The sequence below is a fragment of the Anomaloglossus baeobatrachus genome, chromosome 2, assembly GCF_048569485.1.
Source record: "Anomaloglossus baeobatrachus isolate aAnoBae1 chromosome 2, aAnoBae1.hap1, whole genome shotgun sequence".
Lineage (NCBI taxonomy): Eukaryota > Metazoa > Chordata > Amphibia > Anura > Aromobatidae > Anomaloglossus > Anomaloglossus baeobatrachus.
This window is the reverse complement of record NC_134354.1, coordinates 479,645,997-479,672,285: the sequence shown is the minus strand read 5'-3', so window position 1 is coordinate 479,672,285 and position 26,289 is coordinate 479,645,997. Positions and strand designations below refer to the sequence as shown.

At 42.2% G+C, this 26,289-nt stretch overlaps 1 protein-coding gene across 2 annotated transcripts in view; it reads left to right on the top strand.

The window, feature by feature from the left end:
- Positions 1-26,289, top strand: part of AFF3 (ALF transcription elongation factor 3) — a 731,240-nt gene that overhangs the window by 388,935 nt on the left and 316,016 nt on the right. For both annotated transcript variants that reach the window (XM_075336411.1, XM_075336412.1), the window contains exon 5: positions 7,117-7,168. In XM_075336411.1, coding sequence (XP_075192526.1) covers positions 7,117-7,168 — 52 coding nt within the window. The remainder of the gene's footprint in view (positions 1-7,116; positions 7,169-26,289) is intronic.

Below are 26,289 nucleotides of genomic sequence, written 5' to 3'. Positions count from 1 at the left end.
CTGCTGCAAAGTGAGTACTGTGCTCACTTTGCAGCCCGTGCGCGCTCCCGTGGTGCCCCTGCGCGCTGCCGTGATAGCCCCTGCCGTGCCCCCCCCCGCGATCTGCTCCCCCCAACCACCCCCCCCCCCCCCCCCGACATCCCGATCCGCTCCCCCCGCGATCTGACTGCCTCCCCATTACTTCTATTCTGCTTCTGCAGCTCCCTCTCCGGTCTCCCCCTCTGCTCTCCCCCCCCTCCCCCTCTGCTCTCCCCCCCTCCCCCTCTGCTCTCACCCCCCCCTCTGCTCTCACCCCCCCCCTCTGCTCTCACCCCCCCCTCTCCCCCTCTGCTCTCCCCCGACGTCCTCTTACCTGTCTTCACCGGCCTGATCACATCTGCGTCCATCGCTGGGTCCTTCCTGGGCATTCTGCTGATCTGCCTGCTGCTCCTGTAAGGCTGTCCATCTCTCTGCCATCTGTTCCTCTGCAGCTCTTCTGGTCAGTGATCCTCCTGCTAGTCCTCTGGGTACTGTGAGTATAACTTTTTTTTTTTTTTTTCCCGTATCCCCTGTCCATTTTTACACCTCATCCGTCCGTGCGTCCCGCCAAGCGCTGATCAGGGATGCAGATAACGGATAAACTTCTGTGAAGCCCCCAGGTGTTCAAAGTGCTCACCAAACATCTAGAAAAATTATTTGAGGGCTCTAGTTTCCAAAATGGTGTCACTTGTGGGGGAGCTCCACTGTTTAGGCACCTCAGGGGGTCTCCAAACATGACATGGCGTCCGCTAATGATTCCAACCAATTTTGCTGTCAAATGGCGCTCCTTCTCTTCTGAGCCCCGCCATGCGCCCAAACAATTACTTTCCACCACATATGAGGTATCTGCGTACTCAGGAGAAAATGCACAATACATTTTATGGTGCATTTTTTCCTGATAGCCTTGTGAAAAAAAAAGCTACCTAGTTGAAGCAACCGTTTTGTGGTAAAAAAAAAATTTTTTCTTTTCACGGCTCAACGCTATAAACTTCTGTGAAGCCCCCAGGTGTTCAAAGTGCTCACCAAACATCTAGAAAAATTATTTGAGGGCTCTAGTTTCCAAAATGGTGTCACTTGTGGGGGAGCTCCACTGTTTAGGCACCATAGGGGGTCTCCAAACGTGACATGGTGTCCGCTAATGATTCCAACCAATTTTGCTGTCAAATGGCGCTCCTTCTCTTCTGAGCCCCGCCATGCGCCCAAACAATTACTTTCCACCACATATGAGGTATCTGCGTACTCAGGAGAAAATGCAGAATACATTTTATGGTGCATTTTTTCCTGATAGCCTTGTGAAAAAAAAAGCTACCTAGTTGAAGCAACCGTTTTGTGGTAAAAAAAAATTTTTTTCTTTTCATGGCTCAACGCTATAAACTTCTGTGAAGCCCCCAGGTGTTCAAAGTGCTCACCAAACATCTAGAAAAATTATTTGAGGGCTCTAGTTTCCAAAATGGTGTCACTAGTGGGGGAGCTCCACTGTTTAGGCACCATAGGGGGTCTCCAAACGTGACATGGTGTCCGCTAATGATTCCAACCAATTTTGCTGTCAAATGGCGCTCCTTCTCTTCTGAGCCCCGCCATGCGCCCAAACAATTACTTTCCACCACATATGAGGTATCTGCGTACTCAGGAGAAAATGCACAATACATTTTATGGTGCATTTTTTCCTGATAGCCTTGTGAAAAAAAAAGCTACCTAGTTGAAGCAACCGTTTTGTGGTAAAAAAAAAATTTTTTCTTTTCACGGCTCAACGCTATAAACTTCTGTGAAGCCCCCAGGTGTTCAAAGTGCTCACCAAACATCTAGAAAAATTATTTGAGGGCTCTAGTTTCCAAAATGGTGTCACTTGTGGGGGAGCTCCACTGTTTAGGCACCATAGGGGGTCTCCAAACGTGACATGGTGTCCGCTAATGATTCCAACCAATTTTGCTGTCAAATGGCGCTCCTTCTCTTCTGAGCCCCGCCATGCGCCCAAACAATTACTTTCCACCACATATGAGGTATCTGCGTACTCAGGAGAAAATGCACAATACATTTTATGGTGCATTTTTTCCTGTTACCCTTGTGAAAAAAAAAGCTACCTAGTTGAAGCAACCGTTTTGTGGTAAAAAAAAAATTTTTTCTTTTCACGGCTCAACGCTATCAACTTTTGTGAAGCCCCCAGGGGTTCAAAGTGCTCACCAAACATCTAGAAAAATTATTTGAGGCCTCTAGTTTCCAAAATGGGGTCACTTGTGGGGGAGCTCCATTGTTTAGGCACCTCAGGGGGTCTTCAAACCCGACATGGCGTCCGCTAACAGGTGCAGCTAATTTTGCACTCAAAATTTCAAATGGCGCTCCTTGCCTTCCGAGCACTGCCGTGTGTCCAAACATTTGATTTCCACCACATATGAGGTATCTGCGTACTCAGGAGAAAATGCACAATACATTTTATGGTGCATTTTTTCCTGTTACCCTTGTGAAAAAAAAAGCTACCTAGTTGAAGCAACCGTTTTGTGGTAAAAAAAAAAATTTTTTCTTTTCACGGCTCAACGCTATAAACTTTTGTGAAGCCCCCAGGTGTTCAAAGTGCTCACCAAACATCTAGAAAAATTATTTGAGGCCTCTAGTTTCCAAAATGGGGTCACTTGTGGGGGAGCTCCATTGTTTAGGCACCTCAGGGGGTCTTCAAACCCGACATGGCGTCCGCTAACAGGTGCAGCTAATTTTGCACTCAAAAATTCAAATGGCGCTCCTTGCCTTCCGAGCACTGCTGTGTGTCCAAACATTTGATTTCCACCACATATGAGGTATCTGCGTACTCAGGAGAAAATGCACAATACATTTTATGGTGCATTTTTTCCTGTTACCCTTGTGAAAAAAAAAGCTACCTAGTTGAAGCAACCGTTTTGTGGTAAAAAAAAATTTTTTTCTTTTCACGGCTCAACGCTATAAACTTTTGTGAAGCCCCCAGGGGTTCAAAGTGCTCACCAAACATCTAGAAAAATTATTTGAGGCCTCTAGTTTCCAAAATGGGGTCACTTATGGGGGAGCTCCATTGTTTAGGCACCTCAGGGGGTCTTCAAACCCGACATGGCGTCCGCTAATGAGTGCAGCTAATTTTGCGTTCAAAAATTCAAATGGCGCTCCTTCCCTTCCGAGCTCTGCCGTGCGCCCAAACAATTGATTTTTACCACATATGGGGTATCAGCGTACTCAGGAGAACATGCACAATAAATTGTATTGTGTACTTTCTCTTTTCTCCCTTGTAAAAATGAAAATTTTATGGCTAAAGTAACATTTTTGTGTTAAAAAGTAAAATTTTCATTTTTTCCTTCCACATTGCTTTGGTTCCTGTGAAGCACCTAAAGGGTTAATAATCTTATTGGATGTGGTTTTGAGCAGTGTGAGGGGTGTAGTTTTTAGAATGGGGTCACTTTTGGGTATTTTCGGTCACCTCGGCCTCTCAAAGTCACTTCAAATGTGATGTGGTCCCTAAAAAAATTATTTTGTAAATTTTGTTGGAAAAATGAGAATTTGCTGATGACCTTTGACCCCTTCTAACTTCCTAACGGAAAAAAAATTTGTTTCGAAAATTGCGCTGATGTAAAGTAGACAAGTGGGAAATGTTATTTAGTAACTATTTTGTGTGACATATCTCTCAGATTTATGGGCATAAATTTTCAAAGTTTGAAATTTGCGAAATTTTCAAAATTTTCGCCAAATTTCCTAAATTTTCACAAATAAACGCAAAAAATATCGGCCTAAATTTACCACTGACATGAAGTACAATATGTCACGAAAAAACAATCTCAGAATCGCCAGGATCCGTTGAAGCGTTCCAGAGTTATAACCTGTCAAAGTGACACTGGTCAGAATTGCAAAAAATGGCCCGGTCATTAGGGTGTTTTAGTGGCCGGGGGTGAAGGGGTTAACAGAGTATTTCAATCATTGACATTTGTGGCAAATCCAGTGGCTATACTATTAATGTAAGTGATGGGAATGCCCATTTAATGTCAGATTATACATATCCGTACAATAGAGCATATCGAAAATATGCATGGAGAATTTATGTCTAGAAATACTGGGTTATGATAAAAGATTTATTGGGTTTCACAGAGCTATGTTTCATAATGTCTTACATGTACAATAGTGAATGTCACATACTAATGAACATAAACTCTCACATAATGTTTACAAATGTTATACCGTGTTTCCCTGAAAATAAGACCTACCCCAAAAACAAGCCCAAACAAGAGCCTTCAGCCTTTTTGGAGTATGCTTAGAATATAAGCCCTAGCTGCATACAGTATTGTAATAGTACCCTGAAATAGGGATTCTGTTGCCCTTTCAAGATATGTAACTTTTATTGGTGTACATTGCCCCCATTGTGTTGTTGTAAGCCCCAGAAGTTTATAGTCACATACTGGCTAGTTAATGGAAAATGACAATTCACCCCTTTCCCCGCCCACCACTCCCTGCTGGCATCAGTGATTGGAATGGGTATAAATGGCAAATTAATGTTTAACCCCTTCCCCTACCCATAATTCCGACCACCCCTCTGTGACCGCATCAGTGTTTGGAACGCGTGTTAATTGCAAATGAATATTCATCCCCTTCTCCTGCCCATATCCCCACCCATTCCTCTGCAATGGCATCTGTGATTCAGTCAGACTGCCATACTACTGCCAGAGGATTGCATCACAATCCTCAGACTGACTGGCGGCTCTCCTCACCTGAGCATGACAGCTGCATAGAAATACAATGCGGAGACTTGTTCTGATCAGGAGAACAGACTGCCGAGACTTGTGATGCTATTCTTTGGCAGTAATAAATCTGACTGAATCACTGATGGTGCCACAGAGGGGTGGGCTCAATTATGGGCAGGGGAAGGGATGATTATTAATTTGGAATTAACACATGTTCGTATCACTGACACCGGCACAGAGGGCTGGACAGAATTATAAGGGCAAGTGGGTGAATATTCATTTCCATTAACACACATCCCAATCACTGACGCCGGAGGAGAGGGATGGGCAAGTGAAGAGAGTGATTATAAATTTTCCATTAACGGGTGTCCCAATCACTGATGCGAATATAAAATATAAGACATCCCCTAAAAATAAGTGTATCTTTTGGAGCCAAAAATAATGTGACCCTGTCTTATTTTCGGGGAAACACGGTATGTGTCCTCCTTTTTTCACATGACACATCTATGCTGTAATCCAGTTCGACCCAAACACGCTGCCATCTATGGTCATTAGAGGCTTTTACAGGACTTTTACGTTTACACAAGCATCCCATGTCCTTACATTTTTTATACCACTGCCAGTTGCTCTGGTGACCAGGTGGGTTACTTTGCTCACTGCATGGTAAAAATTGATTTACACTTCTCATACTCTAGAACACAACATGCTTTCTCCTGTTTATTCGCCATTTTGGGGTCTGATGCCATCGTGTCACTTTGTGAGTCACAAGCAAGTCTGCACGCGCGAGTTACAAACTCTGAGATGTGACCTTCCAATACGTTATTATTACAAATAGGTGAAATTAATATCTTTGCAGTAATATGAATGTAAAACCCGATAAATCTTTATTAATCACCATTTGTATTATAATTAATTAAAAGTTAGTATAAAAAGTGAACAAGAGTGGCATTCAGCAAAATGGCCAGTACATGTACCTTGACTGATAGCTTTACTTAGGATCTTTCTTATATCAGTACAATGTAGTAGAATGGGTGAAGGTTGTGCCCACCCTTATCATTGATCAAATTATTGTAAGCACCCTTGTATGTTGACTGATTTTTCTGCCAGGCTTGCTTGTGAAATTACATGAAATCAGTGGATGGTCACTGGTCACCATTCTCTCTTTCTCCCCCCCAGTTCATAAAGTCAATGGATTGCCCATAATCTTATTGAGGTCTAATGACAGTCACTTGAAAAGAATGTAATAAAATCTAATTTAAAGCCTTGAGAAACTAATAGAAAAAGCCATGTTATCGAGCATATGATGAATGCTGTCTGCATTTTTAGGCCTACATGACCCCTCAGAGATTGATGAGATACAATTAAGCTGCGAATTGCTGCCATTTTCGACAGTGTGACATGTACATGTGCTTCACCTTTTCAGACAGTGGGGTGATAAATCCTATTGCAAAGCCCTCACAATTTGTGGTAATGCAAGCTACGGTCCTCGGATTAGCTCTACAGGCTTCCACATGTGTAGACCCCTCAAAAACACTTTGTAAAATCTGTACAACATGGATTGAGAAAAAAATGATGAGGTTACTTGGGAAGAAACTTCTTTTGGTAAACAGCAATAAAGAATGAGTAGAATGAGTTATAATTCCCTCAGTTCAAGTCACCGTTTACTTTGTGTGGATACTAAAAAGTGAGGAGAGATATAAGAGCACCATCCATAAGACATTCACATTTTAAGGCCAATTTAAACTTTGTTTATGTGTAGCGTAAAAAGAGGAATTTAGCTGTAAATATAAAGGCCCTTTATGCTGTGTTGATATAATGACTAATTTAGAATTCAGCCTGTTGTAAAACTGGATTTATAACTGGGGCAGTAATTTCATGTACTTGATCATTAAAATGCAATGTGGACTATGTGCTGATTCATTTTGTATCATAAAGGGACACAGATTTTAGATTTTGATTGAAAACAAAATAAAATAACCAAATAATGTTTATCAAGTTGCATCAAATAACAGCAAAATTATTCTTCACGGCTCTTTACCTCTTGGGGAAAAAAAAATGAGAAGAAAGCATATTATGTATTATTAATTAGAGAATCAATGTTACATTTTTTTCTTAATAAAAGAAAGGAAACCATCCATAATCTACTTGTTCTGTCGTGCTATCGTCTAGTAGTTTAACAACCAATGGTCCACAGAAATTCATGTACAGCAATTATGTTAGCTTAATGCGCCATTTTTTTTTACACTTTTTTGTAAGTAAATGTGTAGAATTTCTACTGTCACTACAGGGGAAATGTATCAAAAGTGGTGCAAAAAATGTGGCCAAATTGGTAACAACAATTTTCGATCATTTTATTTTTGTTTCTCATTTTGCTTATTCTAACTATTATCTCATTTCTTTTTTCTCAAAGAGAATGACAATTTGAAGGCCAGAAGTCCAACGCATTATGCTGCACAAATATCGTAAGTCCTATTTCTGTATTTTTTTTTTCACCTCGAATACATTAAAATGTGTACTGATAATAGGATAAATGAGTTCATAGCAGCAGCCATAGTACAGAGAATGTATATCTCATGTAGCTGGGTAAGATAGAAAATGCTAGGTAGTCTTGGTTTGTTCAATGAACTTAGTTTATTAAATTACCGTATTTTTCGGACTATAAGACGCACCGGACCATAAGACGCACCCAGGTTTTAGAGGAGAAAAATAAAATTTTAAGCAAAAAATGTGGTCATGACACACTGTTATGGGGCGAGGATCTGCTGCTGACACTGTTATGGGGCAATGTCCCCAAATTCTCTACTAAGGTACCCCATCCTGGTATTGATCATTCTGCCTTGTATATGATCCCCATCCTTGTATAGCCCCCATCCTGATAAATATCCCCATCCTGATAAATACCCTCATCCTGGTATAGCTCCCATCCTGCTATATACCCCCATCCTGCTATATACCCCCATCCTGCTATATAGCCCCATCCTGATAAAAACCCCCATCCTACTATATACCCCCATCCTGCTATATATCCTATCCTACTATATATCCCCATCCTGGTATATGACCTGTATCCTGTGGCACAGAAAAAAAATAAACGTTTATACTCACCTTTGCTCCCTCCAGAAGCATGGCTCATTCTCCTGTCTGTGTCAGCAGCAGCGTCGCTGACCTGTGTGGAGCCGGTCGCAATGTCCTCCTGGAGAGCGGTGAGCACAGGGATGACATCATCACTGTGTGCGCTCTCCACACACATCAGCGGGCCAGCAGACTGGAGGACATCGTGATGCTGCAGGGAATGACCGGTGAGTATACCGTACTTATTCACTGCCCCCCCCGCACTGATGATGATGATACGCGAGGGGCAGTGAATATAGCCACACATGATCACTCCAGGCTGTAGTTGCCAGGGGTGATCATGCGGGCCGGCTCTTTACTATGCACGCACCTCCCGCCCATTATCCCGCCCACCTGTCAGTGCCTGCTTTAGCACTGAGAGATGATGGGCGGGAGGATGCATGCCTATGAAATGAGCGGGCCCACGTGGTCACGGCAGGCGCTACTAAAGCCTGCGCATGCCGCCGATGACCCGCTCCCCGCAGCACCCTCATTCTCCACAGCCCTACATTCACACTATAAGACACACACCCCACTTTCCCCCAACATTTGGGGGAAAAAAGTGCATCTTATAGTCCAAAAAATACGGTATTATCCAATGTTTTTCTGTTTTGTTTTTGGGGTTTTTTCTGGGCCTGAAGTATTAAATTCATTATTGGGAAGATTAAAGTCTGACATTTCCATTCACTCCAGTATGGGACTTAATATTAAGCCCTGAATAAGATGCTGGGCCGATTGCCCTATTAGGGCTCATTCACTCTGCGTGATTTTTCACGGATACAACCAGTATCCATCATAATTTATGGTGCTATTCACGTGTTTGTGTTTTTTCCATGGACCATGTGTTCATGCAAAACTCATGGAGCCATGTCCATTTTTTAACGGTATCACAGAAAGGGCTAAAATAAGATGATAGGTCTGTGAAAAACACGTACAGCACACGAATGCCATCCATATTTAGCAATCCAAAGGATAAGAAAATCATTATAATTTATTTATTTACTTATCCATCCATGAAAAATACTTTTACTGAAAAACGGACACACAGATGTCACACTGATGACACACTGATCCATAACACTGATGACAAACTGTTGGTAAAATGAGTAATACGAACACTGACACTGGTACCATTTTTATAATGAATGGATCTGTGTGTATCGTGGACTTGTTCAGTGTGACGACGGTGACTTATATTCCTGCAGAGTCTGGCCATGCTTCTCTATAGCCAGGTGGAGACTCTCTAGCAACAGGAGGATGTACCAATGCTAGGAGCGTTGCATGAGGCAGCTTAAAGAAAGAGATAGTCTGACACATGATCTCTCACTAGGAGGAGCAGAGCGGTGCCCGCAGTGAGTAGGGCGGTGCTTACAAGTCATTTGAGTCACCGGCATGACACTCGGGAAGTCCATTCCACTGATTGTCTTTTACTGTAGAAGTGAAAAAACTTGATAAGGTTTAGTGGCCAAAATATGAAGGTGCTTATTTTGCTCTGTGTTTTGCCCTGTATGAACATATTAAAACTGTTAGGGGCAAGTTTTAAAGGAAATTATAAAAAGCTCTAAATGAATGATTGTCATGACTTTCTTGATACACGAAATATGGGAAGCATGAATCAACGACAGTTTTTCTTACTTCAAGTGTCCATTCTTCACTGTGAAACATTACAGCATTTCACATTATTCATTCTGAAACACTAGAGCATTTCAAAGAAAACACACTTTACGCAGAGGTCCGGGAAAGAGATCACTAGACGCAGAGGTAACACTCCCTCCACCCCCCCGCTGTCGTCTTCCCTCATGGCTCTACATAATTTACACGTCTTTCCTCATGTTTTTTATTGGGAGACACTTGCCAATTAGGAAGAGCCTCACAGTGATTAGTCACATCAGTCACCTTGTTTGTTTTGTCTGAAATGAAACAGATTTCCTTTAACTTCTTCACCACCCAGCCTGTTTTCACTTTCCTGACCAGTCCTAACTTTACAACTCTAACCAGTGTCACTTTAATAGGTAATAACTAGAGTTGAGCGATGTTCGATTCGAACGGTTCACCAATTTCAAATTCGAGTGATTTTGGTCGGTGGTCGAGTCGTTTGACGTACTCGAACGATTTGCTTCAAGTTCGGCAGTTCCAGTTACCGTTCGATAACGGCTCGATCACCAAAAAGCGTAGCTAGTTACTAGCTAGCTTTTCACTGTAATAGTGTCAGTCACTGTTAATAATGATATTATCAAAATTCAGCGTATAGTGTGCGGGGGGGGGGACAGGGTTTAGATCAGTGCTGCTGCTGAGTGCTGAAAGAATGGCGATTGCCAATTTTGTTTTTCCTAACCGCGCGTACAGTGGGGCGGGCCAGGCTGTTAGCCAATCATAGACACACACACAGCAAACTGGATTTTTGCCAGATAAGCAAGGGCATGTGTCATAGGCTGTGCATGTCACATGTCTTTGCCCTATAAGACCCGGCCATTTTCCCCATCACCGCCATTATCTCTCTGCTGCGGGTCGGTGACAGTCACCGCTCCAGCTCCCGCTGCTGCTGTGTGCGCTATAGACATACAGTGCAATCTACACATCGCTTTAGGGATTAGGGTCTACTTGTAATTTCAGGGCTACATTACAGCCGTTCATAGCCACTGTTGCTAGGCAGGTCTGTGCCAGCGCTGTGCAGGGGTTTATATCACAGCGTCTGGCTATATCAGCTCAGGCACTTCCTTGGGTCATAGTTTCATTGTCAGGGATAGAAAGTGAGGCTTCCTCTGCTGACAAGCAAGCTACAGCACCTGTGCATTGTACAGCACCTGTCCATTTTTGCTACGCAATTTTTATTGCAAAAAGTGCTGCCATTTTTAGGGCCATACTTTCATTGTCTGTGATACTATTTTAGGGTTCCTCTGCTGACAATTTTGCTATACCACCTCTGCATTGTACATCACATCTCCATTTTTGCTACGCAATTTTTATTGCAAAAAGTGCAGGCAGTTTTAAGGGCATACTTCATTGTCTGGGATACTATGTTAGGGTTTCTCTGCTTATAATTTTGCTATACCACCTCTGCATTGTATACCACATCTCCATTTTTGCTATGCAATTTTTTGTTGCAAAAAGTGCAGGCAGTTTTAGGGGCCTAGTTTCATTGTCTGGGATACTAAGTTAGGGTTCGTCTGCTGACAATTTTGCTATACCATCTCTGCGTTATACAGCACCTGTCCATTTTTGCTATGCAATTTTAATTGCAAAAAGTGCTGCCATTTTTAGGGCCATACTTTCATTGTCTGGGATACTTCTTTAGGGTTCGTCTGCTTACAATTTTGCTATACCACCTCTGCATTGTACACCACATCTCCATTTTTGCTACGCAATTTTAATTGCAAAAAGTGCTGCCATTTTTAGGGCCATACTTTCATTGTCTGGGATACTACGTTAGGGTTCCTCTGCTGACAATTTTGCTATACCACCTGTTGTGAATGTCAGTTATGCTTTTGCTGCTGTGAGGCTCCCTCTTGTGGCCAGGAATGGTTTGGTCAGAGACCAGGTGTGTTGAGCAATAGGCGTTTCCATTGCTAACTCTCTGCTTATTTAAATTCTGGTCTGATAGCAGGCTATGCCGGATGTCATTTGTTCTTTGTACACCAGCCTGCTTCATCCTGCTCCAGACCACATCTACCCCAGATAAGTGCTTGGCTCTTTATTTGTTGTTTGGTTCGTTTTGCTCTTATCTGAGTTTGTCACTTGCTGTGGTTGTTTTCAGTTTATTTGCATGCAGGGATTTTCCCTCTCAGTTGCTTAGCAGGGAAGCTTCCTGCAGCTATGTTTGGAGTATTGCTCCTATTAGTCCATGTGTTTGTTGCTTGAATTTCTAATGATTCCTGCTTTCTGTTCATTGGTATGACAAGAGCGCCTGGTATAGGACGGAGTTCAGATCTAGCGATCTGAGGGCTTTTTGTACTATCAGGTTTTTGGATTTTTGCAGGGTTTTTCTCTGGCCACCATCAGTCTCTTTCCTATCCTGTCCTATTTAGTCAGTAGGGCCTCACCTTTTGCTAATCCTATCATCTGTCTGTGTATTGTGTTTTCCTATATCACCGCAGTCTTTGAATGTGGGGGGCTTGCTATTCTTTATCTATTTTCTGAGGCAGAGAGTTATTCATCTTTCCTTCCTTTAGGATAGCTAGTTTTCCGGCTGGGTTCGCGGTGCACAGGATGTTAGTTCACCCCTTGGCTACTTCTAGTGTTGATGGTTAGTAAGGGGATGGTGGACAGAATAGTTGCCAATGCTCTTGTCACCTTTTACCAATGATTTATGGTGGTCTTCCATGCTTCCAGATCATAACAACCACCTCTGCATTGTACACCACATCTCCATTTTTGCTACGCAATTTTAATTGCAAAAAGTGCAGGCAGTTTTAGGGGCCATACTTTCATTGTCTGGGATACTACGTTAGGGTTCCCCTGCTGACAATTTTGCTATACCACCTCTGCATTGTACACCACATCTCCATTTTTGCTACGCAATTTTTATTGCAAAAATTGCAGGCAGTATTAGGGGCATGGTTTCATTGTCTGGGATACCACGTTAGGGTTCCTCTGCTGACAATTTTTCTATACCACCTCTGCATTGTACACCACATCTCCATTTTTGCTACGCAATTTTTATTGCAAAAAGTGTAGGCAGTTTGGGGGGCATAGTTTCATTGTCTGGGATACTACGTTAGGGTTCCTCTGCTGATAATTTTGCTATACCACATCTGCATTGTACAGCACCTGTCCAATTTTGCTACCCAATTTTAATTGCAAAAAGTGCTGCCATTTTTAGGGCCATACTTTTATTGTCTGAGATACTACGTTAGGGTTCCTCTGCTGACAATTTTGCTATACCACCTCTACATTGTACACCACATCTCCATTTTTGCTACGCAATTTCTATTGCAAAAAGTGCAGGCAGTTTTAGGGGCATAGTTTCATTGTCTGGCATACTACGTTAGGGTTCCTCTGCTGACAATTTTGCTATACCACCTCTGCATTGTACACCACATCTCCATTTTTGCTAGGATATTTTAAGTGTCCAATTTGTTCACAAACAAAATGAGTGGCAAAGGGACAGATGCTGGTGGAAAGGGGAACAGGTGTGTTAGAAAGGGAAAAAAGTTTGTATCCGTGGGGTAGGTGGGAAAGCACATCGCAAAGGATCTCCCAACTCATGTCATCTGTAAGATTTGTCGCCAATCTCTAAGTAGATGCCAAAACCTCACTAGTTTGACTACTTCGACCATGACTTGTCACATGGATATCAAGCATAAGTCCAAGTGGGAAGCTCACTGTGCTACAATGCGGCCTAGTGGATCGGGCCAACCACCGTCTGCCCCTTCAAGTGCATCCGCACGCTCTTCATCCTCTATGACTGTGGGGACAGCAGTCACACATGCTTTGCGACGCAGACCTTCCACCTCTTTAACCGCAACAGGCAGTGTGATTGGCAGGTCGTTAGTTGTTTTGGAAACAGCTGATGGTGTTTAGCTCTCTCAGACATCGAGAGCACCAACTTTGGATGAAGGCAACATTCTGTCTCCGCCTGCACTTTCCTAACAGACCAGCAGTTTTCCAGGGACACCATACTCAACGCCGTCTCAGCACAGCAGTCAGCCCTCGGTCCCTCAGATGTGGACAAATAAGAGACCATTTCTTCCTAGCCATGACAAAGCTAAGAGGTTGACTTTCACCCTCTGCAAGCTGTTGGCTACAGAAATGCTGTCTTTTCGCCTGGTGGACACATAGGATTTTCGAGACCTTATGTCCGTCGCAGTGCCCCAGTACCAGATGCCCAGTCGCCACTACTTCTCCAAGAAAGGTGTGCCTGCGCTACACCAGCATGTCGCACACAACATCACTGCTTCCTTGAGAAACTCTGTGTGTGACAGGGTGCATTTCACCATAGATACTTGGACCAGTAAGCATGGACAGGGGCGTTACATGTCGCTGACTGGGCACTGGGTAACTATGGTGAGAGATGGAGAAGGGTCTGCTGTACAAGTCTTGCCGTCCCCACGAGTTGTGCGTCAATCCTCTTTATGTAGAAGTTCCTCCACTGCTTCTGCCTCCTCAACCTCGTCTGGGTCCTCCACCTCCACCCAAAGCCTGTCTGGTCAGGCCACCCGCGTTGTAACTGCGCACAAGGAAACCCGCACACCACCTTACTATGCTGCAGCTGAACTCAACGTCATCAGGCGGTCTTTACGTTGAAATGTCTAGGAAATAAGCGTCACACAGCTGATCAGTTGTGGTCAGCTCTGGAGACCGAGTTTCATAATTGGTTGTCTCCACTCAACCTGCAGCCAAGGAAGGCCATGTGCGTCAATGCTATAAACCTGGGTGCGGCCCTTCGCCGGTTCAAGGTGACACACGTGCCTTTTATGACTCACGTGTTGAACCTTGTTGTCCAGAAATTTTAACCCACTATCCTGGCCTAGATGGGCTTCTGCACAGGGCACGGTCACTTTTTGCTCACTTCCGCCGTTCAAACGGCGCAGCTGACCAACTTGCATCGCTACAGAAGTCTTTCGGCCTGCCGGTTCACCGCCTGAAATGTGATGTGTCGACAAGCTGGAATTTGACCCTCCATATGTTGCAGCGACTGTGGCAGCACCGCAGAGCCCTGGTGCAATACGTTATGACGTATAGCCTGGGCCAACGATATGCAGAGGTGGGGCGGATCACGCTGATGGAGTGGTCTCAGATCAAGGACCTATGCACCCTTTTGCACAGTTTCGACATGGCGACGAAGATGTTTAGCGCTTACAATGCCATTATCAGCATGACAATTCCAGTCATTTACATGCTGGAGCCCACTCTAAACAGTATTCGGAGTCAGGTGGTGGGACAAGAGGAAGGGGAGGAAGTACAGGAGGATTCATAATCGGAAGGGATACCAAGATCTACAAGATCCAGACGTTCAGCATCACCAAGGCGGCAGGCATGGGACAGTGGGGGAGAGGGATTAACAAGGGCGCATGGTAGCAGCCAAACTGTTGAGGAAGGTGCCCATGAAGTAATGGAGGACGAACTGGCAATGGGCATGGAAGACTCAGCAGATGAGGGAGACCTTGATCAAATTTCATTTGTTCGAGGTTGGGGGGAGATGTCAGAGGAAGGAAACATGGTTATCACCTCGCCGACACAAACACAGCAAGGACTTCATCCACATGGATGCACAAGACACAGGAGCGCCTTCTTCTTGCACTACCTACAACATGACCCTCGAATTGTCCGAATTAGAAGTAATGCTGACTACTGGGTTGCCACACTCTTAGATCCCCGGTACAAGTCAAAATTTTATTAATATTATAATTCCAGCAATAGAAAATGACGCACGTATGTAGGAGTATCATCAGAAGCTGTTATGCAATCTTAGCTCGGCTTTTCCACTAAACACCAGTGGTACACAGAGTGAATCTCACAGTTGTAACTTGCCAATCATGGGACTGTCGAGTCATCATCAGTCAAACCGTACCAGCAACACCGTATCTGGTGGTAACACCAATTTTATGGAATAGTTTCATGATTTTTTTAGACCATCCTTTGCAAGGCCACAAGAGGCATGAAGTCTGACACATAGTCAACGGCTGGAGAGGATGATACAGGAGTATCTCCAAGTGAATATAGATGCCATGACTCTGCAACTGGAGCCTTGCTCATTTTGGGCTTCCAATCTTGAAAAATGGCCTGAGCTCACCACTTATGCCTTTTCGTGTCCCGCAGCCAGCGTTCTCTCGGAACGTGTCTTCAGTGCTGCTGGGTGTGTGCTTTCAGATAAGCGCACGCCTCTGTCCATTGACAATGTGGACAGACTAACGTTCATCAAGATGAACAAGTCATGGATCCTGTGTCATCCTGGGGAGAGTAAATGCTTGTGGATTTTTGAATGTGCTTCATGCAAATCAACCTGTTAAGTTTGCAACTGGGGGACAACTGATGCCACTTAAGTGGTGTCTGAGACCCAATTTTTGGAAAAAAGGGAGACTCTGGTTGGAGTCCCCTTTTTTGTTTTTTTTAAAAATGTTCCAAGATGAACAAGTCATTGATAAGCAAGGACTTTTCTAGCCCTGTGTCATCCTGGGGAGAGTAAAGGCTTGTGGATTTGGATTGTGCTCCATGCAAATCTACCTGTCAAGTTTGCAACTGGGGGACAAGTGATGCCACTTAAGTGGTGTCTGTGGCCCAATTTTTGGAAAAAAGGGAGACTCTGGTTGGAGTCCCCTTTTTTGTTTTTTTTAAAAATGTTCCAAGATGAACAAGTCATTGATAAGCAAGGACTTTTCTAGCCCTGTGTCATCCTGGGGAGAGTAAAGGCTTGTGGATTTGGATTGTGCTCCATGCAAATCTACCTGTCAAGTTTGCAACTGGGGGACAAGTGATGCCACTTAAGTGGTGTCTGAGACCCAATTTTTGGAAAAAAGGGAGACTCTGGTTGGAGTCCCCTTTTTTGTTTTTTTTAAAAATGTTCCAAGATGAACAAGTCATTGATAAGCAAGGACTTTTCTAGCCCTGTGTCATCCTGGGGAGAGTAAAGGCTTGTGGATTTGGATTGTGCTCCATGCAAATCTACCTGTCAAGTTTGCAACTGGGGGACAAGTGATGCCACTTAAGTGGTGTCTGTGGCCCAATTTTTGGAAAAAAGGGAGACTCTGGTTGGAGTCCGCTTGCTGTGTTTTACATTATTTTAGAAGGGCATGACATGCCTATATCTGTGTCTCCTCCTCCTTTTCCAGCTCTTTTGTTTCAACATCAGTATATGTACTTGTCACTTTCCATGTGTTTGTCGTGTCTTGTGAGTTGTTTGTCACCTTTTGGACACCTTAGAAGGTGTTTTCTATGTGTTTGTATGTGTTTGTGTTTGTCTGCCATTGTTTGTCTTTAATAGGATTCGAAGGTGTTCGTCGAACGTTCGCCGAACTGAGCCGCCACTCGACGAACCAAACTCGAACACTAGGGGGGGTAGCTCAACACTAGTAATAACTCTAAAACGCGTCAACTGATCACACTGATTCTTAGATTTTTTGGGACATATTGTGCTTCATGTTAGCGGTAAATTGTGGTCGATATAAGTTGTGTTTATTTATGAAAATTTTACAAAAAATTTGAAACTTTCCCAATTTTTTAACCTTACATTTTTATGTCCTTAAACCAAAAGGTTATATCACACAAAATCATTAATAAACAAGATTTCCCACATGTCTACTTTACATAAGCACTATTTTTTAAACATTTTTTTTTCTGTTAGGAAGTTAAAAGGATTAAAAGTTTATCGGCAATTTCTTATTTTTTTAACAAAATTTAGAAAACCAATTTTTTTAAGCACCACATCACATTTGAAATGACTTTGAGGGGCCTATGTGACAGAAAATACCCAAAAGTGACACCATTTTGAAAACTGCACCCCTGAAAGTGCTCATTCAAGAATTGGATGCTTCACAGGAATTAAAGCAATGTGCAATGAAAAAATGAAAATTTTACTTTTTCCCATAAAAATATTGCTTTTGCCCTAATATTTCATTTTCACAAGGGTATCAGGAGAAAATGGACCAAACAATTTTTGTGCAATTTCTCCTCAGTACACTGATGCCCCATATGTGGTTGAAAACTACTGTTTGTGTGCTTGACAGGGCTTGGAAGGGTAGGAGGGCTATTTGAATTTTGTAGTTCAAGCAAAATCGGCTGGACTAGATAGCAGATGCTATGCCGTGTGTGCAAAGCCCCTGATATGTTTAAACATTTGAAACCTCCCACAAGTCATCCCATCTGAAAACTTACAGCCATCAAGGAATTTATCTAGATGTGTGGTGAGCACCTTGAACCCACAGGTGTTTTACAAAATTTTAGAACGTTGAGTCATGAAAATGAAAAAATACATTTTTACTCCAAAAATTTTGCTTTAACACCTTTTTTTTTCATATTCACAAGGGTAACAGGAGAAAGTTGACCATAAATTTGTTGTGCAATTTCTCCTCAGTACAGGGATAATCCATATGTGGTTAAAACTACTGTTTGGGTGAACAGCAGGGCTTGAAAGGGAAAAAGTGCTATTTGAATTTTGGAGCGCAAAATTGTCTGTAATAGAGTACGCCATGTTACATTTTCTGAGCCTCTGATGTGCGTAAACTGCCGAAACCACCCATAAGTGGCCCCATTTTGGAAACTAGACCATTCAAGGAAGTTATTCTGATGTGTGGTGAGCCCCTTGACCCATAGGTGCTTCACAGAATTTTATCATGTTGAGTTTTGAAAATAAAAGTACATTTTTACCACAAAACTGTTGCTTTGGCCCCAATGTTTTCACAGGAGTTAACCCCTTAACGAATGCGGGCAGTAAAATTATGTCCTAGCGGTCATAGTGTTAATCTCCTGCATCTGCTACCGGCAGCAGAGGAAGATCGGCGCACATCTCAGCTGATTTATACAGCTGACATGTGTGCCTGCTAGGTACTAGCGGAATGGTTATCCGCCCATGCCGTTTAACCCCTTAAATGGTGCTGTCAATAAGTGATAGCGCCATTATAATCGTGATCACGGTAAACGCTTACTTACCGCCGATACCAGAAGTTACATGACATCACGTGACTTCCGGTGGTTTTCTTGGTAGCACAGGGTCATGTGATGACTCCTGTAGCTCACATGACTCACTTACTGTTTCACCCGGCTGAGAGTTGGGTGAGACAGGAAATGAGCATATCTGCTGTTCACAGCTGTGTAGCTGTGTTCATCAGAAATGAAAGAGCAATCAGGCAGATGACCCATATAGCCCCCTAGGGGACCTAGTAAAATAAAAAAAAAAAACTTAAAAAAAAAAAAAAACTGAAAGTTTTGCCCTATTGAAAATTAAAGGGTTAAAAAAAAAATTATATACACACATTTGGCATTGCCGCATTCAGAAATGCCTGATCTTTCAAAATATAAATTCAATTAATCTGACCGGTAAACGGCGTAATTCCAAATGCCAAAATTACGTTTTTTGGTCGCCACAAATTTTGTGCTAAATGCAATAACAGGCAATCAAAACATAGCATCTGCTCAAAAGTGGTACCGTTAAAAATGCCAGCCTGAGACACAAAGAATAAGCCCTCACTGAGCCATAGATCCCAAAAATTGAGAACTCTGACTACGAGCCATTGTTATATGGCGTAAAATGTCTGCCACTTTTTTCGGACAAACTTCTGATTTTTTTTAACCCCTTAGATAAAAGTAAACCTATACATGTTTGGTGTCTACGAACTCGCACCGACTTGAGGAATTCCAGTGATATATCAGTTTTACCATATAGTGAACACAGTGAATAAAATATCTCAAACAATAGTGCTATTGCACTTTTTTTGCAATTTTTCCGCATTTAGAATTTTTTTGCTGTTTTCCAGTACAATATATTGTAAAACTCATGGCTTCATTCAAAAGTATGGCTCGTTCTGCAAAAAATGACATGACCATATTAACTGAAAAATAAAAAAGTTACGTCTCCCGGAAGAATGGCGAAAAACAACCCCGGAAAGCGCAAAATCGACAGGTCGTGAAGGGGTTAAAGCAATGTACAAGGAATAAAATGAAAATTTTACTTTTTCCCATAAAAATATTGCTTTAGCCCTAATTTTACATTTTCACAAGGGTTGCACAGGAGAAAGTAGACCATACAATGTGTTGTGCAATTTTCCTTGAGTACAGGGACACCCCATAGGTGGTAGAAAAGTACTGTTTGGTAGGACGGCAGGGCTCGGAAAGGAAGGAGTGATATTCAAATTTTGGAGCGCAAAATTGGATAGAATTAATTGTGAATGCCATGTCACATTTTAAGATCCTCAAATATGCCAAAACAGCAGAGACTCCCAACAGGTAAAGCCATTCTGGAAACTACATCTCCTTGGAATTTATCTAGAGGTGTAGTGAGCAATTTTAACCCTCAGTTGATTAATGGAATTGTATAACATTAGGCTGTGAAAATAAAAAAAAATACAATTTTTCCATTAAAATGTTGCTTTACACCAAAGTTTTAAATACAATGGACCATACAATTTGTTACACAATTTCTCCTGAGTTTGCCAATACCCAATATGTGGTCAACAACTACTTTTGAGGAACAGTCAAAGCTCAGAAGGGAAGGAGCTTCATATTGGAGGTCAGATTTAGGTAGAATGGTTTGGTGGTACCATGTAATATGGGCAGAGCCCCTGACATGCAAGGAAAGCAGATTCCCCATCGGTCACCGTATTTTACAAATTGCACTTTTCAATGCATTCATGGAGGGGTTCACTTAGCGTAATGACACCACAGGTGTGCCACAAAAGTTTACACTAAAAAAATTACATTTTTACCACTAAAATGTTGTTTTAGCGCCATATTTCCAGTTTTCACAAGAGGAATAAGTAGAAAAGGCTTCTTAATATGTCCCAATTTCCCCTGATTGTGGTAATACCCAACATGTGACTGTACAATACTGTTTGGCCATACTGCCAGGCTCACGAGGGAAAGAGTGTTTTAGAGCACAGATTTTCCTACAATTGTTTGCAGACTCCATTTACAAAGACCCTAAGTGCCAGAACAGCAAAAACACCCTCAAGTGACCACATATTGGAAATTACTCTCCTGTGGGAATTCATCTATGGGTGTAGTGGCGATTTTGTCTCTAATAAACACCCATAGAGTCAAACGCAGTGAATGTTGCAGAATTAAAAATTGCAAATAAACCCCTGTATTGCCCAGTACATTGCAGTGCCCACACATTGTACCCAGCTCGTGTTTCTGGAGACACAGACCCCGTAAATTAAGTGGTTCTCCTCACTACAACAATGCCAAACATGTGGATGTTAACTTTGGTTTAGGCACATTGTGGTGCTCAGAAGGGAAAGAGCATTTGGATTTGGGTATGCAAATTTTGCTGGATTTCTTTTTGGAGATAAGCTCTTTTCCAGAGCGTTTGTGCTACCAGTAATGTGGATGTCCCCTATATTTCCAATAACAGATGACTGACCCCAGTGGGGACTTGTTTATTTGTGGGTTGAGTTGAATTCTATTGGTGGTATTTTGGGGTACAGAGCATTTTGGACCAGTTCACATTTATCCTCAGCTCTATGCTGTGCACTTACTTTAAGGTTTCCATCTCCAGCTCCATCTCCAAAATGCGTGATTTAGGTGAAATTTCTGATGGATTCATTAACTAATAAGCGAGCAGAGTTACTCCAGACTCCGTTTGGCCTCTTTTCTGTAGTCTTTTTTTTCACAGGTGCAAAAAACTGTTGTTGAGCGCACATTTGTGCATGCCTAAATAAAATGTGTAAAAAGATGGACAACCCTGGACCACAGGCCAGACTGGAGTTCAAAGTGACCCCATCTGCCTCATTACAGTGAATTTTTCATCTGAAATTTTGTCTGAATCACGTTTTTATGACATTTACACATAAACCTGGTGTAAGTGCTCAGCGTAGAGCGCTGGATAAATGTGAGCCATGCCTTAGTGTGATTTTTAGGAGACAGAATAATCAAATCAAGAGCGGTTGAAGAATTGGCTTTATTTATTTAATTTTTATGCTGGTCACCTTGTGGTATAAGTGATTAGGCGGCTTTTTTCTTCAGGTTAGTACGATTACAGCAATAGCAGAGTTATATTTTTTTTTAGGTTTGGAATCATTGAATTTTGAAAGCTATAGTTTTTTTTTACTTTTCTGCTGACAGTCATGTGAGGGCTTTGAGTTGCTGTTTATATTGGTACCATTTTAGGCCACATAATATCTTTTGATTATTTTTCTATTCTGGTTTTATTAAGGCAAAAATCAAGAAGAAATACCTATTGAGGAATTGTTGTTTTTTTTGTTTGTTTTTTTGAGCCGTTCACTGTGTCATAGAAATCATAAAACAGCACTATTCTTTGGGTCAGTACAAATACAACAATAGTACTGTACACTTATATTGTTTTTTTTATGTTTTTCCAATTTTATAGAAAAAAAATAGTTTTTGCATTACTGTATTCTGAGAGCTATAGCTTTTTTATTTTTTTGTTCACAGAGCTGTATGGCTGCTTGTTTTTTTGTGGGACAAGATACCGTTTTTCAGCAATACCATTTTTATTTACATATGACTTTTTGATTGTATTTTATTCCACTTATTTGTCAGCTGTATGAAAAAACAGTTTTTGCTACTTTTTTTTACAGTGTTAACTAAAGGAGTTAACTAGTGTGAGAGATCATGTTGTTGCAGACATGGCGATACCAAATATGTATTTTTTTTTCTTCCAGAAATATACTTATTTATTGTTATAATTTTTGCTTTAATTTTTTTGTTTATTTTCTGATTTTTAAAATTTAACTTTTCTTTCCACTTTTTTACTTAGTCGCTATATGGGACTTTAACTTTTATTACTCTGATCTTTGGTATATTCATTTGCAGTGTACCTGCATTACAATGGATTATACCTGTCAGTGCTTCACTGTCAGAACACTTGTTAGGTCATGCAGCTTGCATGGGCTAACATGCTTGTTGTCGCCAGGTAACTCGGAGGTCGTCATTTGACCTCAAGTTATCATGGCAATGATCGGGACCCTGAAATGATGTCGTTGGCATCCTGATAGGGTGGGAGAGGGGGTGTACTCCCTCTTCTAGCCTACTAAATGCTTCCATCGCTATTCATCGCAGCATTTAGTTGATTAACAGCCAGGGGCGGTGTGTTCCTGCCTGTGGCAGCCGGAGCTTGGCTTACACCTACGCCGAGCTCCTGGCAGCAACTGTGTGTGGAAAGCTCCTGTGGGAGCATCATGACATATAAGTTTATGTTATACGTATGTCGCAAACGCTTATCTGACCTGACATAAATGTATGTATATGGTCGCAAAGGGGTTAAACAGTAATCCATTGTGTTGGAGTGAAAGTTCTTCTTGTGCCAATTATTTTAAATATAACATATTGAATTTATGAGCTAAATTACCATCAAGTGTCGTAGGTATTATAGAAAGCATATAAGTGCAGGGCTGATCCTATACATACATATTTCAACACTAAAATTGCAACACCAAGAAGGAAATGTTTTAGAATTATGTAAATCACATGATGGATAGACATTTTAATGGTATGCAATTGATTAAAAAAACATTTTCAAAACATTTTGATTTATTCATTATGAAATGACCGAATTTGTCATATTGAAAAACAGCTCCTGGGAAACTCTGGAGAAATATGTATACTACTGGTTCCACCACCAAAGCAATGTAATGCCAATCTGTTAATGTACCTGGAATGAAGTAGAATAGGAGTGACGTACCCTTGGAGAGGCCTTTTCATGCAAGTGTTCACTCTTCAGATAGAGACCGGAGACTGGAATGGAGCAATACAAGCAGGAATTGAGGTTTATCCTTTTCAGTGATGGGTCCCGCTTTTATCTTGTGTGCAATGATAGCTGGTAATTTGTTTCGAGATCACGTGTGCAATGCCTTGAAGATACCTTCATGAGGGAACGTCACAATGGTTCAACTGCAGAGATTATGGTGCGGGATGGCATAATGTTTGATAGACACTAGTCTTCATTGCACTTAGGCACAGTACCTTTAGATCTGTGTTACATTGATTTGATGGTGGAACCAGTGATGATTTTTTCAAAGCGTCACATGAGCTGTTTTTCAACACGACAATGTCAGACTGCATGTTGCTTGTGCTACCGTGAGCAGCCTGCATAGCCTAAATGTGTTACCTTGGCCTGCAGTGTCTTTAATCCTCCATTGAGCACATCTTGGACATCGTTGGTTGGTGATTGCAAAGAATCCTGCCAGGAGCGGATCTTGATTATCTACATGCCTAAGTGCATTCACTGTTTCAGACCATTCCTCAAACAATTATTAAAAGATTGTTCCCTTTCAATTAAATGTCTACCCTGGCTGCAGTTTGCTATAAGCAAAAAACTTTGGATACACTGGTGAGTCTTCTTCGCTGTTCCCGGTGTCTGCCATTGACTGTGGCTCTGATGCTTGTAAGTGCGTTTGTGTCTGCGCTCAAACTCATTAGCGATTAAATCAAAATGTTTTGAAAACTTAATTTCCATTTATTCATCATTTGCATATCAGTAACATGTCTATCCATCCTGTTATTGGCCTGCAACACACATCCGTGCCTACGGTACGTGTTTGGTACGTTTTTGCACATACCGGAGACACTGAGACCCATGTTATTCAATGGGTGATGGCACACACACATAAAAGCACACGGAACGTGTGTCCGTGTCGTAAGTAAGTGTGCGGTTTTCTACAAGGACGACATGTCCGTTTTTGGCCGGCAGCACGCAGGCACGGACCCGCTATAGTCTATGGGTCCATGCCTGCACGGACCACACACTGAGTATTTTCCGTGTTCAGCACGTTTCGACCGTGTGCGTTTTTAAACCAGCGATCTATTTTTTTTTCTTTTTTAATAAAGTCAGTCTACTTACCTTTTTTTCTGCTGTTCTCAGTCATACTTACATTGGCGCTCAGTCTTTTTCTTCCCCCGGCTCATACTTACCAATCCCCGATCACCAGCGCGGCGAGGAAGAGCTGTGCCGAAAATATGCGGCTTCAATTCATTTGAAAATGCCGGCCACTCATTAATCAATCTACTATTCCCTGCTTCCCCCGCCCACCGGCGCCTATGATTGGTTGCAGTGAGACACGCCCACACGCTGAGTGACAGCTGTCTCACTGTAACCAATCACAGCAGCCGGTGGGCGGGTCTATACTGTGCAGTGAAATAAATAAATTAAATTAAATTAAAAATTTAATTAAATTAAATTAAAAAAAATGGCGTGCGGCCCCCCCCAATTTTTATTCCAGCCAAGATAAAGCCATACGGCTGAAGGCTGGTATTCTCAGGATGGGAAGCCCTATGTTATGGGGAGCCCCCCAGCCTAACAATATCAGCCAGCAGCCGCCCAGAATTGCTGCATACAATAGATGCGACAGTTCTGGGACTCTACCCGGCTCTTCCCGATTTGCCCTGGTGCGTTGGCAATCGGGGTAATAAGGAATTAATGGCAGCCCATAGCTGCCAATAAGTCCAAGATTAATCATTGCAGGCGTCTATGAGACACCCCCAATGATTAACTGGCAAGTTAAAGTTAATAAACACACACAGTGAAAAAATCCTTTATTTGAAATAATAAACAATAACATATACCCTCGCTCACCAATTTATTATGCCCCAAATACCCATCCATATCCGGCGTAATCCACGGAGGTCCCGCGTCGCTTCCAGCTCAGCTACATGAAGGTGACAGGAGCTGCAGAAGAACACCGCCGCTCCTGTCACCTCCACGCAGCAACTGAGGTGAGTAGCGCGATCAGCTGAGCTGTCACTCAGGTTACTCGCGGCCACCACTGGATCCTCCACCTGTGACAGCAAGTCGCCCGAGTGACAGCGATGAAGTCACAGGGGAGTTGCGGTCTTGGGGGGAGGATCCAGCTAGCCGCGGGTAACCTGAGTGACAGCAGCACTAATCGCGCTCCTCAATTCAGTCACTCAGGGGATTAGCGGTCACCGGTGAGTCCTTCACGGGTGACCGCTAATCAATACACGACTCAGACAGAGCCGCGATATAACAATGAAGTCGGGTGACGTTCACCCGAGTTCATTCTCATCGCGCAACTTTGTCTGCTGTCAGCCGACATGTATCAACGACATTTTACATCACACACATGGACATTCCACATGGACATTCCACGTACACATTATCGGACATTTTACACGCACACACGGACATTTTACACGCACACTCGGATAGCATACACCATCACACGGATGCCATACGTACCGGAGAAACGCCCCAAAAAAACAGAACACGGACCCGAAAAAAGGACCGTGTCACACGTACGTTTCTTATGCGAAAGTGTGTTTTTGGCCATTCCCATGATTCTACAACCTTCTTGGTGTTGCAATTTTAGTGTTGAAGATTGTATATATAGTTTCTCTATTGGTAGTCATTATTTTCCAAGTTTTGTAGAATTACTCTCTTTTCCCCATTTTAGCGTGGTTCCATATGCTGTTTATTCTAGTTGTATAGTATACTCTGAAAATGACAGAGTAAAAAATATCACATTTTGCAAACGGATGCAAGAGATGCTATGGATAAGAATCCATAACCTATTCCTGGTATAAATTTTATATAGATTCTGATTAAAGCCTGAAATTTTATACACCAACTAAATGCAGGACATTCTTTTTTTGATAACCCCATTAGAGTTAACTAAAACAATTGCTTCAAGTTGTTATTATATTTGTTTCCCCAAAAAAAACTTTTGTATTGTATTTTATTTGTATTTGTAAAATCCAGGCAAAAAGAGATGATCTGTAAATGAAACACTTAATATGTTATAGCAACTATTTTCTATTTCACAGCATCCAACTTAATGGTAACACCACTGCCAAAGGAGAAAATTGGCATGTGCATTGCTGGACTCTGAGTTTGTATACTTTATTG